The 13,996-nt window shown below is 36.8% G+C and overlaps 1 protein-coding gene across 2 annotated transcripts in view; it reads right to left on the bottom strand.

Moving 5' to 3' along the window:
- Positions 1 to 3,274: 3,274 nt before the first annotated feature.
- The window catches only part of LOC106868040 (60S ribosome subunit biogenesis protein NIP7 homolog), a 17,608-nt gene continuing 6,886 nt past the window's right edge, over positions 3,275 to 13,996 (bottom strand). Inside the window, exons 4-6 of one of the 2 annotated variants that reach the window (XR_001409215.2) lie at positions 11,812 to 11,952; positions 8,173 to 8,301; positions 3,275 to 3,484 (exon numbers count right to left, since the gene is read on the bottom strand). Coding sequence is in view for 1 of the 2 variants with exons in the window: in XM_014913150.2 (XP_014768636.1) it covers positions 3,365 to 3,484; positions 11,812 to 11,952 (261 nt within the window). In the remaining variant the exon portion in view is untranslated. The remainder of the gene's footprint in view (positions 3,485 to 8,172; positions 8,302 to 11,811; positions 11,953 to 13,996) is intronic. The other variant, XM_014913150.2, reaches the window with a different exon arrangement.

Here is a 13,996-nt window from a genome sequence, read left to right as displayed (position 1 = left end):
TATGTGATTTTTGTTTTTCTTTTTAATTTGAAGTGGGAAGAAGTATATTTTCCCCTTCTAAATAAAATCAGCTTCAAAGAATAACATACAAAGGATCCCATGAACATTAAAAGTAGCAAAGTAAATTGTTACTTTTCTGATAACTAAAACAATGTAGCTGTTTGAAATTTATTGTCTTCAATGTGGGCTCACTTTCAAGCAGCGATCAGAAATGACCATAACATTCTTTTTTTTTTCTCTCTCTTCCCCTTACTTTTTTGCTGTTTGAGGAGCAGAGTCCATAACTGATAGCCAGAAACAAAAATACAATCTAATATTTTCATTGGTTTAACTTGTATATTTCTGGAAAAAAAGAAACAAAACAAAGAAACAAAATGGAAAAAATTATATCCAACCCACTATTTGGCTGCCATCTTGGACAAACATACCTGATGCTCTTTTGTGTCTACTATTCCATTATTTTATTTTCATGCTGTGTACATAAAGGTGTATCATATTCACTGGAAAGTATTCTACTGTAAATAGTATTAAAGTGTAGCGGTCAAGGAGAAATTTAAAATATTTGTTGTGTTTTCTTTATTGTGTTTGTGTTTTCTGTGTATGACAGGAATTGGCATGTCTTTTGACAAGCCAATGAGTCTTGTTTTGCTTCCAAGTGCAGTTATTGAATTTTTGACCCTCTTCAGTCATGAATGACCCATGTGATTACACCTAGAAAGTTACCTTCCGAGGCACAAGTCCAGCCTCCCCTCTCCATGCCACTGATGTTATCCAGGAGAGAAGCAAAGAGTTATACAGCTCAGCACCAGCGACATTGCAACTCATTTCTGCAGCTGAATAGACTGGAGCAATGTGAAATAAACTGTTTTGTTTAAGAACACAACACACAGTCAGGTCTGGGAATCGAACTCACTACCTCATTGTGAGCCCAGCACTCTAACCACTGAGCCATGAGCCTTCACATCTGTTGAAATACACTGCCTTTATTTCAATTAATTTAGAACAGGGGTAGGGTAATCCCCACTTGTGAATGCAATTGTGCCCATGAGAGCCAATTTTATTGCACCCACAGGCTGATATACTCGTATGTACAAAATATTGTAAATTTTTCTTTTATAAAATTTATACAATACTCGTATGCCTATTTGCAACATAGGTCGCGTTTCCACTACGACTTAAAACGGTTAGACTTGAATGGAAATTTTGTTATCACTATAAAACACATTGCTAGGTTTGTATCACCTCTTTAAAAGTCAAGTACACTCTGAGAAAACTAAAAATATATTGCATGTATCGTTGTAGAAGGTACTGTATAGAAATTATTCATATCCAAGAACCCCACTCCCTATTTCGTTTTTCATATTTTTACGAAAAAAATCTCCAAACATCAACACTCACCCTCATTCTGTCAATCGGTAAGCAAAAAATATTTTAAAATCTGTTAAAAATCAAAAACAAATTGGTAAAACTTCATCGAAACAGAAACTATTAATTTGGTGCTTTGTGAACGAAAATATAAGTTATTACTAATTTTTTTCTGAAAAAGCAGTGAAAAATAATTTTTTTCGAAAGGGGTGACGCATTTTTGTTATCAGTCATTGTCAAGGTCAACAGGAACTACTTTCCTGTCATCGGCTTATCAGTTATCGCCCTTCCTTACCCACTCGCTTATCAACATCTGTGTGGTCGAGAGAGAGAGAGAAAAAAATCAAGGTTTTTTTCTTATTGAAATAGATGTGCCTTTGTCTTATTTACAACGAACGAGCAAGTAGCCGTTCATAAAAAATATAATATTGAGAGGCATTTTGTGAGTAAGCATAAGACCTATGAAAGCTTGAAAGTATCTGAACGTTTAGCCAAGATAGCCTCCTTGAAAGAAAATCTTACCAAAAGACAAGCTTTTTTCAAAAGGTCACTTCTTGAAAGTGAATCAGTAACTCAAACTAATGTGGTGTGCAAAGATATTGCTAAAAAACTCAAACCACATAGTGATGGTGATGGTGAATTCGTGAAAGAATGTGTCCTTACTGCTGTTGAGAATATATGCCCAGAAAAACTTTGTTTGGAAATAGCCTACAAGAAGTGTTTCCAATTGTATTAAAGATATTGTTGATCATATTCATAATTCTCCAAGATCTGATTCAGCAAATTTGTATTGTATTCATTAGCTATTGATGAGACAACTGATCTGTCTAATGCTGCTCGGATGGTAATATTTATATGTGGAATAACTGCAAAACTCAACATTTGGGAAGAATTTCTTGCCTTGAAGTTAATGCATGGAACAACTAGAGGTGAAGATTTATTTCAAATGGTTGACTCTGCCTTAAAGGATTTTAATTTACTGAATGAAAAAAATGAGTGGTCTTGCTACAGATGGCACACCATCTATGGTAGGTTGTGAAAAAGGGTTCGTAGCTCTGATTTAGAATGAATTTAAGAAGCATCTTTTGGATCTGAAAAGTTTATGTGCAAAATCTCTCAAGATGGGCAATATAATAGAGGTTGTAACTAAGGCTGTTAATTTGATAAAAAAGCAAAGGGTTGAATAATAGAGAATTTAAAGAAATACTTATTCAATTCATATTTTTTTGAATTCAAGTATTTGACAGAATAATCTAATTGCTAAATGGGTAAATAATCAACCATTTTGTAGAATTGCACAGAATGGATTTGGAAGCTCTAGTTGCCTTTATTATAACTATAACCCTTTAGCTTTCAAATTATTCTGTCAAATGTGATGCTTATTTAATCACATTTTTGGAATTAACCATGAATTGTCTTATAGCTTTCAGATTTTTTTCACATATAACTATTAGTTATTAGAATGATATCATAGAGTAGGTGTTAGGGGCACGGATATGGCTTATTTCAACATACAACAAGTGGAATAATTAGGTTGATATGGCAGGTTTAAATGTTAATGGGTTAAAGTTACAAAATCACACACAAGTAAGTCTAATGAATTTAAATGAAAAAAATTTGCACTGGCTGTGTTGTAAGAAGTTTGCTTCCCAATGACATGGTTGAAGGTTCAGTACCACTGCACGGCACCTTGGGCAAGTGGATTTGGTAGAGGGAAGCCGAAAGAAGTCTATTGTGTGTCCCACTACCACTCGACAACCAGTGTTTGTGTGTTTACATCCCCGTAACTTAGCAGTTTGGCAAGAAAATAAAGGGTTTAGTTCGACTAAAGTTCAAGGGTGAGCCACAACATGGCCACAGTATAATGACTGAAACAAGTAAAGCATAAAAAGATATTAAACAAAAATGCTTATAAGTTCAAATGATTTATTTAGATGAATAGGCAAAAAAATATAAATATATACATCTACAAATATACAATTGAGTTTTAAAAAAAAAGTTAGATTATTCTGTCTTCATTTCTGAGATATTCCCCAATGTCTGCCTGATGAAACGCAACAATATCCATTGGGTCTGCTCTTCGACAATTTTGTGTTGATTTAGATGCTACTCCAAACCCCTGAAATATAAAATTTTAAGTAACAATTGAAAGAGTGTTTTTAAGCAAGTTTTAATTTTTTATCATAATCATTTTATTTCCTGATGCCAAGACATTGTTATGCAGAGAGAACTAAAAACGAACATTTAAATGTGCCCTTTCTTGAACATCAGTAAACATGCATGGAGATAGTGCAACATATCAAGAAACTGAGACAAACTTTCAAAAGGTGGACTGCAAGCAAATGCCCAAATGAACAGGGAATTTGTTACATCTGGAAAACATGAACTCACACACATATGATAGGCTTCTGAGCAGTTTCTTATTTCTTTATTGCCCACAAGGGGCTAAACATAGAGAGATTAAGTCGATTACATCAACGCCAGTGCATAACTGGTACTTAATTTATCGACCCTGAAAGGATGAAAGGTAATGTCGACCTCAGCAGAATTTGAACTCAGAATGTAGTGATGGGCGAAATACCGCTAAGCATTTCGTTCAGCATACTAATGATTCTGCCAGCTCGCCGCCTTTCAGTTTCTGCCTACCAAATCCACTCACAAGGCTTTAGCTGAAGACACCTGCCCAAGGTGCCATACAATGGGAATGAACCTGAAACCATATGATTGGAAAGTGTACTTCTTAAACACACCACCAAGCATATTGAGTTAGAAAAAAAGCTGACCGTAACCAAAGGGTCAAATTTTATTTTGCAACCACAAATTTCCAGATTCAATGCGACTGCATAATATCTTGGACAAGGATCTAATAAGACCTCGGATTTACCTAAATCTTCAGTAAAACTGGATGGAAACTGTGACAGCCAGTTTGGTGGACTGCATTAGCAATTCAAAGACTTGTCATGCAGTGTGCCATGCTGATTCAGCCTGAGTGTTAGTTTAAGGAGATACATGTTAGTGGCCACTTAAATATTAATGGAGATCTATTTATGACACCATATACACTTCTTTTTACTGAGTACTCTATTAAATCAGAAGAGCAAAAATTTAATGTGTACTCGTGACCCATTATATGTTAATGCAAGTTTTACTGAGAATTTAGGTATTAATTTTAACAGATAAAGCAGAACAAAGTGGTGTATGGCTGTATATTGTTAAACTGTTGATATAAAATAAGCTAGTGATAACAATATGGGCATTAGCTGATACTTGCAAGATTAACAGATGTGGACTTGAAATGAAAAATGCTGTATTGTACAGTGGTGGAAGAAAGGGAAAATGGAGCAGAGATCAGAACCGAAGAGCTTATAAAAATTGCTGTCTGTACTGCTGACATGTCTGTCTTGTGCCTGTATGGTAAAATGAACTCTATAGGAAAGCATGGTAACCAGAGTAAGATCAAGGAACTATTACCTTAACTGGTAAAAAGGAATTCCTCTCTATCTCAGGGCAAAGGCCAAATTGTATGATGTTTGTATACAAAGTGCAAAGTTGCATAGTAGTGAAATGTAGGCCTTGAATATGGAAGCTTTGCAATGGATAGAATGAAATAAGTGAACATGCTCTGCTGGGTGTCATGTTAGTGTGCATGAATAACAAAGCACGAATGAGCTCAGAGAAAATCTAGATATGAGAATACTGGTTATAAGATACAAAAGTGAAGTCTGCCCGATATAGACATGTGAAGCAATCATATAAAAAAAGTAGTGTGTACTTGAAATAGCTGGAAAAGAGAGAGATAGGGACCAAAGACATGCAATGAAGTGGTGAAGGCTAATCTCAAACTTCATAAAAGTGATGACAATATGTACATACAAACTTATACACACACATAACTTGTCACATTTGCTTTGTGTCAGTTATATAATGCATAGACTAGAAACCACAACACCCACTTCATGCTGCAGACCTATATTCTCGACTACCAAAATGGAGGGTTGCAGTAAGGACCCAACATAGCACACTGAGCAAGACTCACCGACTGATGTAAACATAGCAAAAGCGTAGTCATTAGAACGGTAATGGTGTTTGGAATAATATATATATATATCTACACAAGTCTCTCATCTATTATATTTCTGACAAGTCTCCATCAACTTAACCCTTCATTGCCTTCTATTTTTTTCCTTAAGGTATGCACCTGTGTAATGGCATTCTATATGACCCCCCTTCTACCAAATTGTCAAAGCATGGAATAAACTACCCACCGAGCGAGATCGTTGCCAGTGCCCCTGGACTGGCTCTTGTGCAGGTGGCACATAAAATACACCATTTCGAGCGTGGCCGTTGTCAGTACGGCCTGACTAGCCTTCGAGCCGGTGGCACGTAAAAGCAATCACTACACTCTCAGAGTGGTTGGCGTTAGGAAGGGCATCCAGTTGTAGAAACTCTGCCAAATCAGATTGCAGCCTGGTGTAGCCATCTGGTTTCACCAGCCCTCAGTCAAATCGTCCAACCCATGCTAGCATGGAAAGCGGACGTTAAACGATGATGATGATGATGATGGATTGTTAGCTGTCAGGACACAGAATTCTTTGAAAGTTCCTAAAATTCACCAACATTAGTCCAGATGTACTGAAGCACTATTTCCTTTTTATGACTCTTTTACTGTTCACTTTTTTGTTTCTTTATAATTTATCATGAATTACACATGCAGTTTTTGCTTTCACTGCCACTTTCTGCCTGCTCTTTAACTAGTTTCCAATGAGGTATTTAGTACTGTATACAAGTAGATTGTTATTATTATTATTATTATTATTATTATTATTATAATATTATTAAAAATATAGGAATTCACTTTCACATTAGATTTTCAAAAGTGTTTAAATCTATGGAATTATGTCTATTCTGGCTGTTGCTATAGAAATAGCTTGGTTTTAAAGTAGGAATGTGACACATAAAAACTCTCTGTTAATGTACAAGTTGATTGGTCAACATTCATGAATTAAGTTTACGTGGCAGTCGTGCTAGAAGGTCACACAAAAGCTTTTCTCCACTGAATAAGTCCTGACAGAAGAGAGAGATATGAATAAGTGATATAGTAGTTTAGATAAAAGTGTTAGAGATAACTGTTCTTTATTATTCTGTTGAAGAACAGTGTTATGAATTAGTGCTACTTTTGTCCTACTGAACATGTTAAAACATATCCCTTCTTTGTTAAAAAGGAGTAAATAAGATAGATGATAGCTGTTACATGAATTTTGGTTTTCTTAAGAATGAGCCCAAGTAAACATCCTACAGTAACTAATTCATAGGAAAATGAGACTTGTGTATTACTAGTGCTTTTTTTTTATATCCTCTTCAGCGGTGGGTTGTATTTTTTAATAAATGAGCTTTCCTTATTAATTCTTGTTTGGTCTGGAGTATTACTTGCTCATTGATTTTTATACATACATATATATATATCATCATCGTTTAACATCTGCTTTCCCTGTTAGCATGGGTTGGACAATTTGACTGAGGACTGGTAAGCCAGAAGGCTGCACCAGGCTCCAATCTAATCTGGCAGAGTTTCTACAGCTGGATGCCCTTCCTAACGCCAACCACTCAGAGTGTAGTGGGTGCTTTTATGTGCCACTGGCACGAGGGCCAGTCACACGGTACTGGCAACGGCCATGCTCAAAAAGGTGTTTTTTACGTGCCACCTGCACAGGAGCCAGTCCAGCAGCACTGGCAACGACCTCGCTCGAATGATTTTCTAACGGGCCACCAGCACAAGTGCTAGAAGGCAATGCTGGTAATGATTACACTCTAATGGTGCTATTTACAGGCCACTAGCATGGAAGCCAGACATATATACATATATAATTGTATGACGAGACTATCAGATGTTATACATTGCTGGTTGCAATGCACCTCCAATACTTTCTTGATTCTGCTATTCTTTTCTACCTTGTCCCAAAGTATTTAAACTCTGTGGTTCTCAACTGGGGTTCATATATGATTTTGTTGTTAAAATTTATGTGCAATAAATCAGTTATTCTTCTACAATACACAAAATACTTCAACAATAATATTTAATTACAAAAAATGTGATAGGATTTTTTTAAACATCAAATGGGTCCATTTGAGTAAAATAGGAATCAAAGAGGTCCATAGATAAAAACAAAATGATTGAGAACCACTGGTTTGACCAAATTGTTTTCCCATTGTCAGGGAGGCCTTCCGAGTGGCCCTTTTCCAATTTCTTGGATATCACTCAGCAACTGCATGGGCCCACCTGTTGTTTATGAACACTGCAACACTTTAGCCCTTTAGTGTTCAGATTAATCTGCTAAATGCAATGCTTATGCATTCACACTGTTCTGAATTAACCATGCATCATCAATGATGTGATTGTTATTTTTAGAATTACGTTACAGGGTAAGTGTGAGAGGCCAGATCTAACCAATTTAAACATAAAATAGGTAGAATATTTGGGCTGGGTATGGCTGGTTAAAAATGCTAAAGAGTTCAATTCCACTTTTCTATGCTTGCATGGATCAGACAGAATTTGTTGAGGTAGATTTTCTACAACTGGATGCCCTTCTTGTCACTGATTCTCACTTGTTTTTCAAGCAAAGTAATACATCCTCACAACTGGACAGGTTTTATTGAAAACTGGAAATATGGGAGTTTGTTTGTATGACAGCGACCTCATCTATAACTAATGACATATTGCAACGAAGACATACAAAACACCACACACATGCATATCAAATCTATTTGCAAAGCCTTGGTCAATGTGGGGCTATAGTAAAAGACACTTACCCAAGGTGTTATGCAGTGAGACTGAACCTGAAACCATGTGGTTGGGAAGAGAACTTCTTAGCCACACAGCCATGCCTGTATCTTATAGGTAATTAAATAGTTTGTTTCCTCACCCAGTACCCTTTACTGCTGCAATAGATCAATCATCAGAAAAATATAAGGTTTTCAATCACTGGTAAGACATGAAACCAAAAGGTCAAAAAGACTCTCTTGTTGGCTTAGATGAGAGGTTCTCAACCAAGGTCTATACAATCCCTGGGAGTCCATGCAAGCAAAATTGGGGATCCACAGTTTTTTTTTTAGAGGTCCATGAAAAAATGTTGCTTTAAATGGATTTTTAGCAAGAAACTGCTAGGTTCCTTTCTATAACGTTTGACACAGTTCAGGTTACACAAGTAAATGTGTGAAAAACAAAATAGGAGCTTTGAAAAAAGTATCTATAGAACTAGTTTTTAACCCTTAAGCATTTAAACTGGTCATATCTAGTCCAAATATTCTGCCTGTTTTATGCTGGGACTGGCTATGTTTTATGTTGGGACTGTCATACAAACAAACTCCCATATTTCTGCCTGTTTTATGTTGGGACTGGCTATATTCAGCCTCTCACACCTATCCTATAATGTCATTCTAAAAATAAACAATCACAACATTGAAATCTTAATACAAAAAGGTAATGCATGTGTAATCCAAAGCAATGCAAATAAATAAGCATTTCATTGGACAGAATAATCTGAATGCTAAAGGGTTAAAAAAATCCTATCACATTGAATGGCTGTTGGGGTCTACCAGAATAAAACAATAATTAAAAGGGGTCCATAGAGAAAAACTAGTTGAGAGCCACTGGTTTAGATGATGAGCATTTAGAAGTACGTATTGGTTAAAAAATGTTCAAGGAGCTGAGTATTCCACAGACACAATATGTGACAAGACTGTATCTTCAAATTGTAGTTACAATCCATGACAGGTTTGTATACAGTAAGATAAAAAAAGGTTGAGCTCCTTCCTGGCTCACATGGACTGATAGGGCTGGTTTCCCGGATTTTCTGACACATGTACTCCTCCCACCCCATTCAGTTTTGCCAGCTGAGTGAACAGGAGCAATATGAAATGAAGTGTTTTGCTCAAGAACACAACACATTACCTAGTCCAGGAACTGAAACCACAATCTTATGAGCATGAGTTCAATACCCAAACCACTAAGCCATACCCCACCACTTCTATATGGTGTGTGCCTACCAAATTCCACACACCAAGCACATGTCAACCTGAGGCTACTGTATAAGATGATTGCCAAAGATAACTCTCACTGGGATTGAACCTGGGATCTCAGGATTCATGGACATTCATTTTGACTAGCAAATACTATACAAATATCAAGATCCCCATCATCATATTGTGTATTTTTTTTTTCTATGCTCACATAGATCAGAAGGAATTTGTTGAGGCAGATTTCCTCACTGTCATTAAGTCTCATCTATTTCCAAGCAACATAATATTTTCCCTGTGGTTGGACATGTTTTCAAGGAACATGGGAAACAAATGACATTGATTGTATTATGGTAACACTCATTTGATTTACAACTACTATATGATGACAAGACAAAAGAACCACACACACACAATAGGCTTTTTTGCATTTCAGCCTGCCAAATCCGTTTACAAAGCTTCAGTTGGCCTGAGGCCATAACAGAATAAACTTGCCCAAGGTGCCATGCAGTGGAACAGAATCTGAAACTCTTTTTTTAAAAGCCAACTTCTTAACCATAGCTTTTGTTATATATATACACTATTTACTAAAGCCAGAAAAAAATTTGTTACTCAATTTCATGTGACCATTTGTAGGAGAGTTGTATCATCACAACTGTCTGATGAATGATCATGTGAAACTCTGTTTTTTTCTTTTCTGGCTTTAATTAGTACATTACACTACCTTTGATATTCTAGTACTATTTTTTTCACCTTGTTTTGCATTTATGCACTTGCTTTCTTGTGTATGTGGTTAAAGTGTCGAATCATGAGGTAGCAAGTTTGATTACTGGACTGGGTTGTGTCCTTGAGCAAGACACGTTATTTAACATTGCTCCAGTTCACTTAGCTATAGAAATGCGTTGCAATGCAACTGGCGCCAAGCTGTATTGATCAGCCTTTGCTTTTACTGATAACATCAATAGCATCGAGAGGAGAGGCTGGTATGCATGGGCAACTGCTGGCCTTCCACAAACAACCATGCCTGGAGGGGAACTTTGTAGGTGCAACCCCATGATCATTCATGACTGAAGGGGGTCCTTTATATATAGGGAGAATTCACAAAAAAAAAAACAAAAACAAAAGACGAAGACAGGTGGTGTAAGCAACAAACAGATGTATTAGTTTCACGCTTGGGAAGTGAAAAAGTCTTTAAAGCTTGAAGCCTACGCTCCTTTATATATATATATATATATATATATATGCAATCCCACTGGCAGCTTTGAACTTTTTTCCATCCAAAGGTTCTTTTGAACCCAATATTCTTCATGCTGCTATTTAAAGCTTTATCTACTTTGAGTTCCAACATTAAAATAATTTACTTCAATTCTTGAAGTTCCTAAATTTATATAATGTAAACAACAAACAATTCTCACTGGTAAGAACTCAGCTTCTAAATGAATGGAGACAATTCAAAGTGTTGCTTTGTTATAATGATTAGAATCTCTGTCAAGTTTACAGAAGATTTGGGTTTACATATCATGGGCAGTGTTTGACTTTTTTTCCCCATCCAAGGATTTTTTAAAAAACTCAGTATTCTACACGCCATTATATATAAGACCCCACCAGTGAAGAATCACTGTGTTTTCTTCAAAGTTATAACTTATAACCTACAGGTATTCGAAACGAACGAGACAAACTGTTATTCAAAATTTTCTCGTAGTATTGATGAGGTATATAAGGGGAATAACTCCTGCAAATTATTTTAAAGTCACCATTGCAATAATATACTTTTAAGATCGTCAGTACTCTAATCAACGGTATTCCACTTGTAACTAAAAGTTTTTTTTCTCTCCCTCATAAAGTGTATCTAAAACATTATTTGACCAGGTCCTTCTTTTCTCTTAAGATGTTAGGGTATGGTCAAGAAGTTTGCTTCCCATTCACAGTCTGACACTTTTGTCAAATGTCTTCTACCATAACATTGGGTTAATCAAAGTCTTGAGTGTATTTGGTAGACAGAAACTGAAAAGGTGCCCATAGAATGTATCTCCCCACCACCTCTCTCCTTGGTTTGACATCACTTGATGGATGTAAATGAAGCTCACTATCGTACAGGTTGTGTACTTTATTTCCAATCTTTCACAAAGTCATGTCTGGTCATAAGAAAATATGACCTTGCTGGAAAACAGGTAAGGGTTGGCAACAGGAAAGGCATCCAGTTGCAGAAAATTTTGTCCAATCCAAGAAAGCATGGAAGAGTGAACGTTGAAATGATTATGATGTTCCTGAAATAGTTCGTTGTTTTTCATTCATGCAGTTTCATTCTGCCAAGAACTTGTTACTCTATACAACAGCTCTGTTTCCAATTATTTCATACTGTGTGCAAGATTTGTGTATATGTAAATAGAAATGCATGCATTTGTTTATGTTTGTATAGAAAGAAAAACTTACCAAAGGCAAATCATTCATATTGTATACAATAACACCTTGGTACTGCTCAGTATTTTCTGTGATTCTACCAAGACCAGCTTTCATGATGTGGTTTCCATATAAGAACTGTTGTTCTGCATTTGGCTTCAACCATATTTTGTACTAGTGAGAGAAATTACATTTAAATGGTCAATTATAACACAATATACATACTTACACACACATTTATATATATATATATGGTTCGTTTAACGTCTGCTTTCCATGCTAGCATGGGTTGGACGATTTGACTGAGGACTGGTGAACCAGATGGCTACACCAGGCTCCAATCTGATTTGGCAGAGTTTCTACAGCTGGATGCCCTTCCTAACGCCAACCACTCCAAGAGTGTAGTGGGTGCTTTTACGTGCCACCGGCACGAAGGCCAGTCAGGCGGTACTGGCAACGGCCACGCTCAAAATATATATATACATACACACAGTAATCCCTCAGTTATTGTGGGTCTAACATTCCAAAACCTCCCACAGAAATAAAATCTAAAAAGATATAAATGCCTATCAGCTGCAGAAACGCGTGATATAAACTTACATGTCTTAGCCAGAAAAGTCTGTGATTTACTGAGTGTGCAATAGGTGAACTGTGATATGGCGAGGGATTACTCTATTCTTTTTCTTATACTTATTTCAGTCATTTGACTGCAGCCATGCTGGAGGACCACCTTTAGCCGAGCAAATTGACCCCTAGGACTTAATCTATCAGTCTCTTTTGCCGAACCACTGAGTTACGGGGACGTAAACACACCAGCATCCGTTGTGGGGACAAATACAGATACACAAATACACACACACACATATATATATATGATGGGCTCTTTCAGTTTCTGTCTACCAAATCCACTCACAAGGCTTTGGTCGGCCCGAGGCTATAGTAGAAGACACTTGCTCAAGGTACTATGCAATGGGAATGAACCAGGAACCATGTGGTTGGTAAGCAAGCTACTTACCACAGAGCCACTCCTGCGCTTATATATATATATATATATGATATATATATGAGATGGTTTAAGAACAGTCAAAGCTCCTTTTGCTAATATCAACATCGTCAACACTGCACCACGAGTAATTGCATTGCAATGTAATGTAAATATTTCTTATGCTCTTAGAAGCTTTGAAAATCAGTGCTGCTTACTTCCACAACAGAAAGCTGATAAAAGAAGCCTTCCTCAAGACACGACGTCCTGATGATGCAATTCCCAACCACTAAGTTAACTGAGGAGCATATAGTTTCCCAACTGGGGTTCTCTGGAACCCTAAGATTCTATGAGTGGTTGCAAGGAGCTCTGTAGGAAACGTAGTCCATACATCATATTCCTTAGTTTAGGAAAATCCCAGTGTCTGGAGCAGTAAGGCAACGCTATAGGAAAAATGACCGCTTCATAGAGAATTGTAAAGGAATCTGGTCTAAATAAGATTTTGAAGATGAAATTCTCTTTGTAACATCTGATGGATTTTAGCAGTGACAAACCATTCAAAGAGTTTCATGATGTATTTAACCCTTTAGTATTTAAACCAGCTATATCCAGCCAAAATAGTCTCCCTTTTTTTATGCTCAAACTGGCCAGATCCAACCTCTCACACCTACCCTACAATGTTAGTCTAAAAACATACAGCCACACAATAATGATGATAAATTCAAAACAATGTAAATAAACAAACATTACATCTGATAAAGTAATCTGAATGCTAAAGGGTGAATCCTTCGCTTACAAAAGAGGAAGATAAGGACAAAGAATAATTTTTACCCTGAGACATGGAATCTATTTCAAGGGTTGTCAAGAGTTAAAAAGAGAAGGAAACACTAATATGGAAATCCTCTTAGCCCCTTGTGGAACATAGGGCCGGTTCCTGGTTTCCATGGCATATGTGTTCCCCCTAGCTGGATGGGACGCCAGTCCATTGCAGCTTTTTACTCAAGAAACAGGAAGAAAGAGTAAGAGAAAGTTGGGGCGAAAGAGTACAACAGGGTTCGCCACCACCTACTGCTGGAGCCTTGTGGAGCTTTAGGTGTTTTTAGAGAGCTCTTACCTCTGCTGGCGACAAAGGGACTCTCACTCAGGGTAAAAGGCAGACTGTATGATGCATGTGTACGAACAGCGATGCTACATGGCAGTGAAACATGGGCTGTGACTGCTGAGGACATGCGTAAG

Source organism: Octopus bimaculoides, chromosome 9 (genome assembly GCF_001194135.2).
Source record: "Octopus bimaculoides isolate UCB-OBI-ISO-001 chromosome 9, ASM119413v2, whole genome shotgun sequence".
Taxonomy (NCBI): Eukaryota; Metazoa; Mollusca; class Cephalopoda; order Octopoda; family Octopodidae; genus Octopus; species Octopus bimaculoides.
Note: the sequence above shows the minus strand (reverse complement) of the source record. Positions and strands in the feature narration are given on the sequence as shown.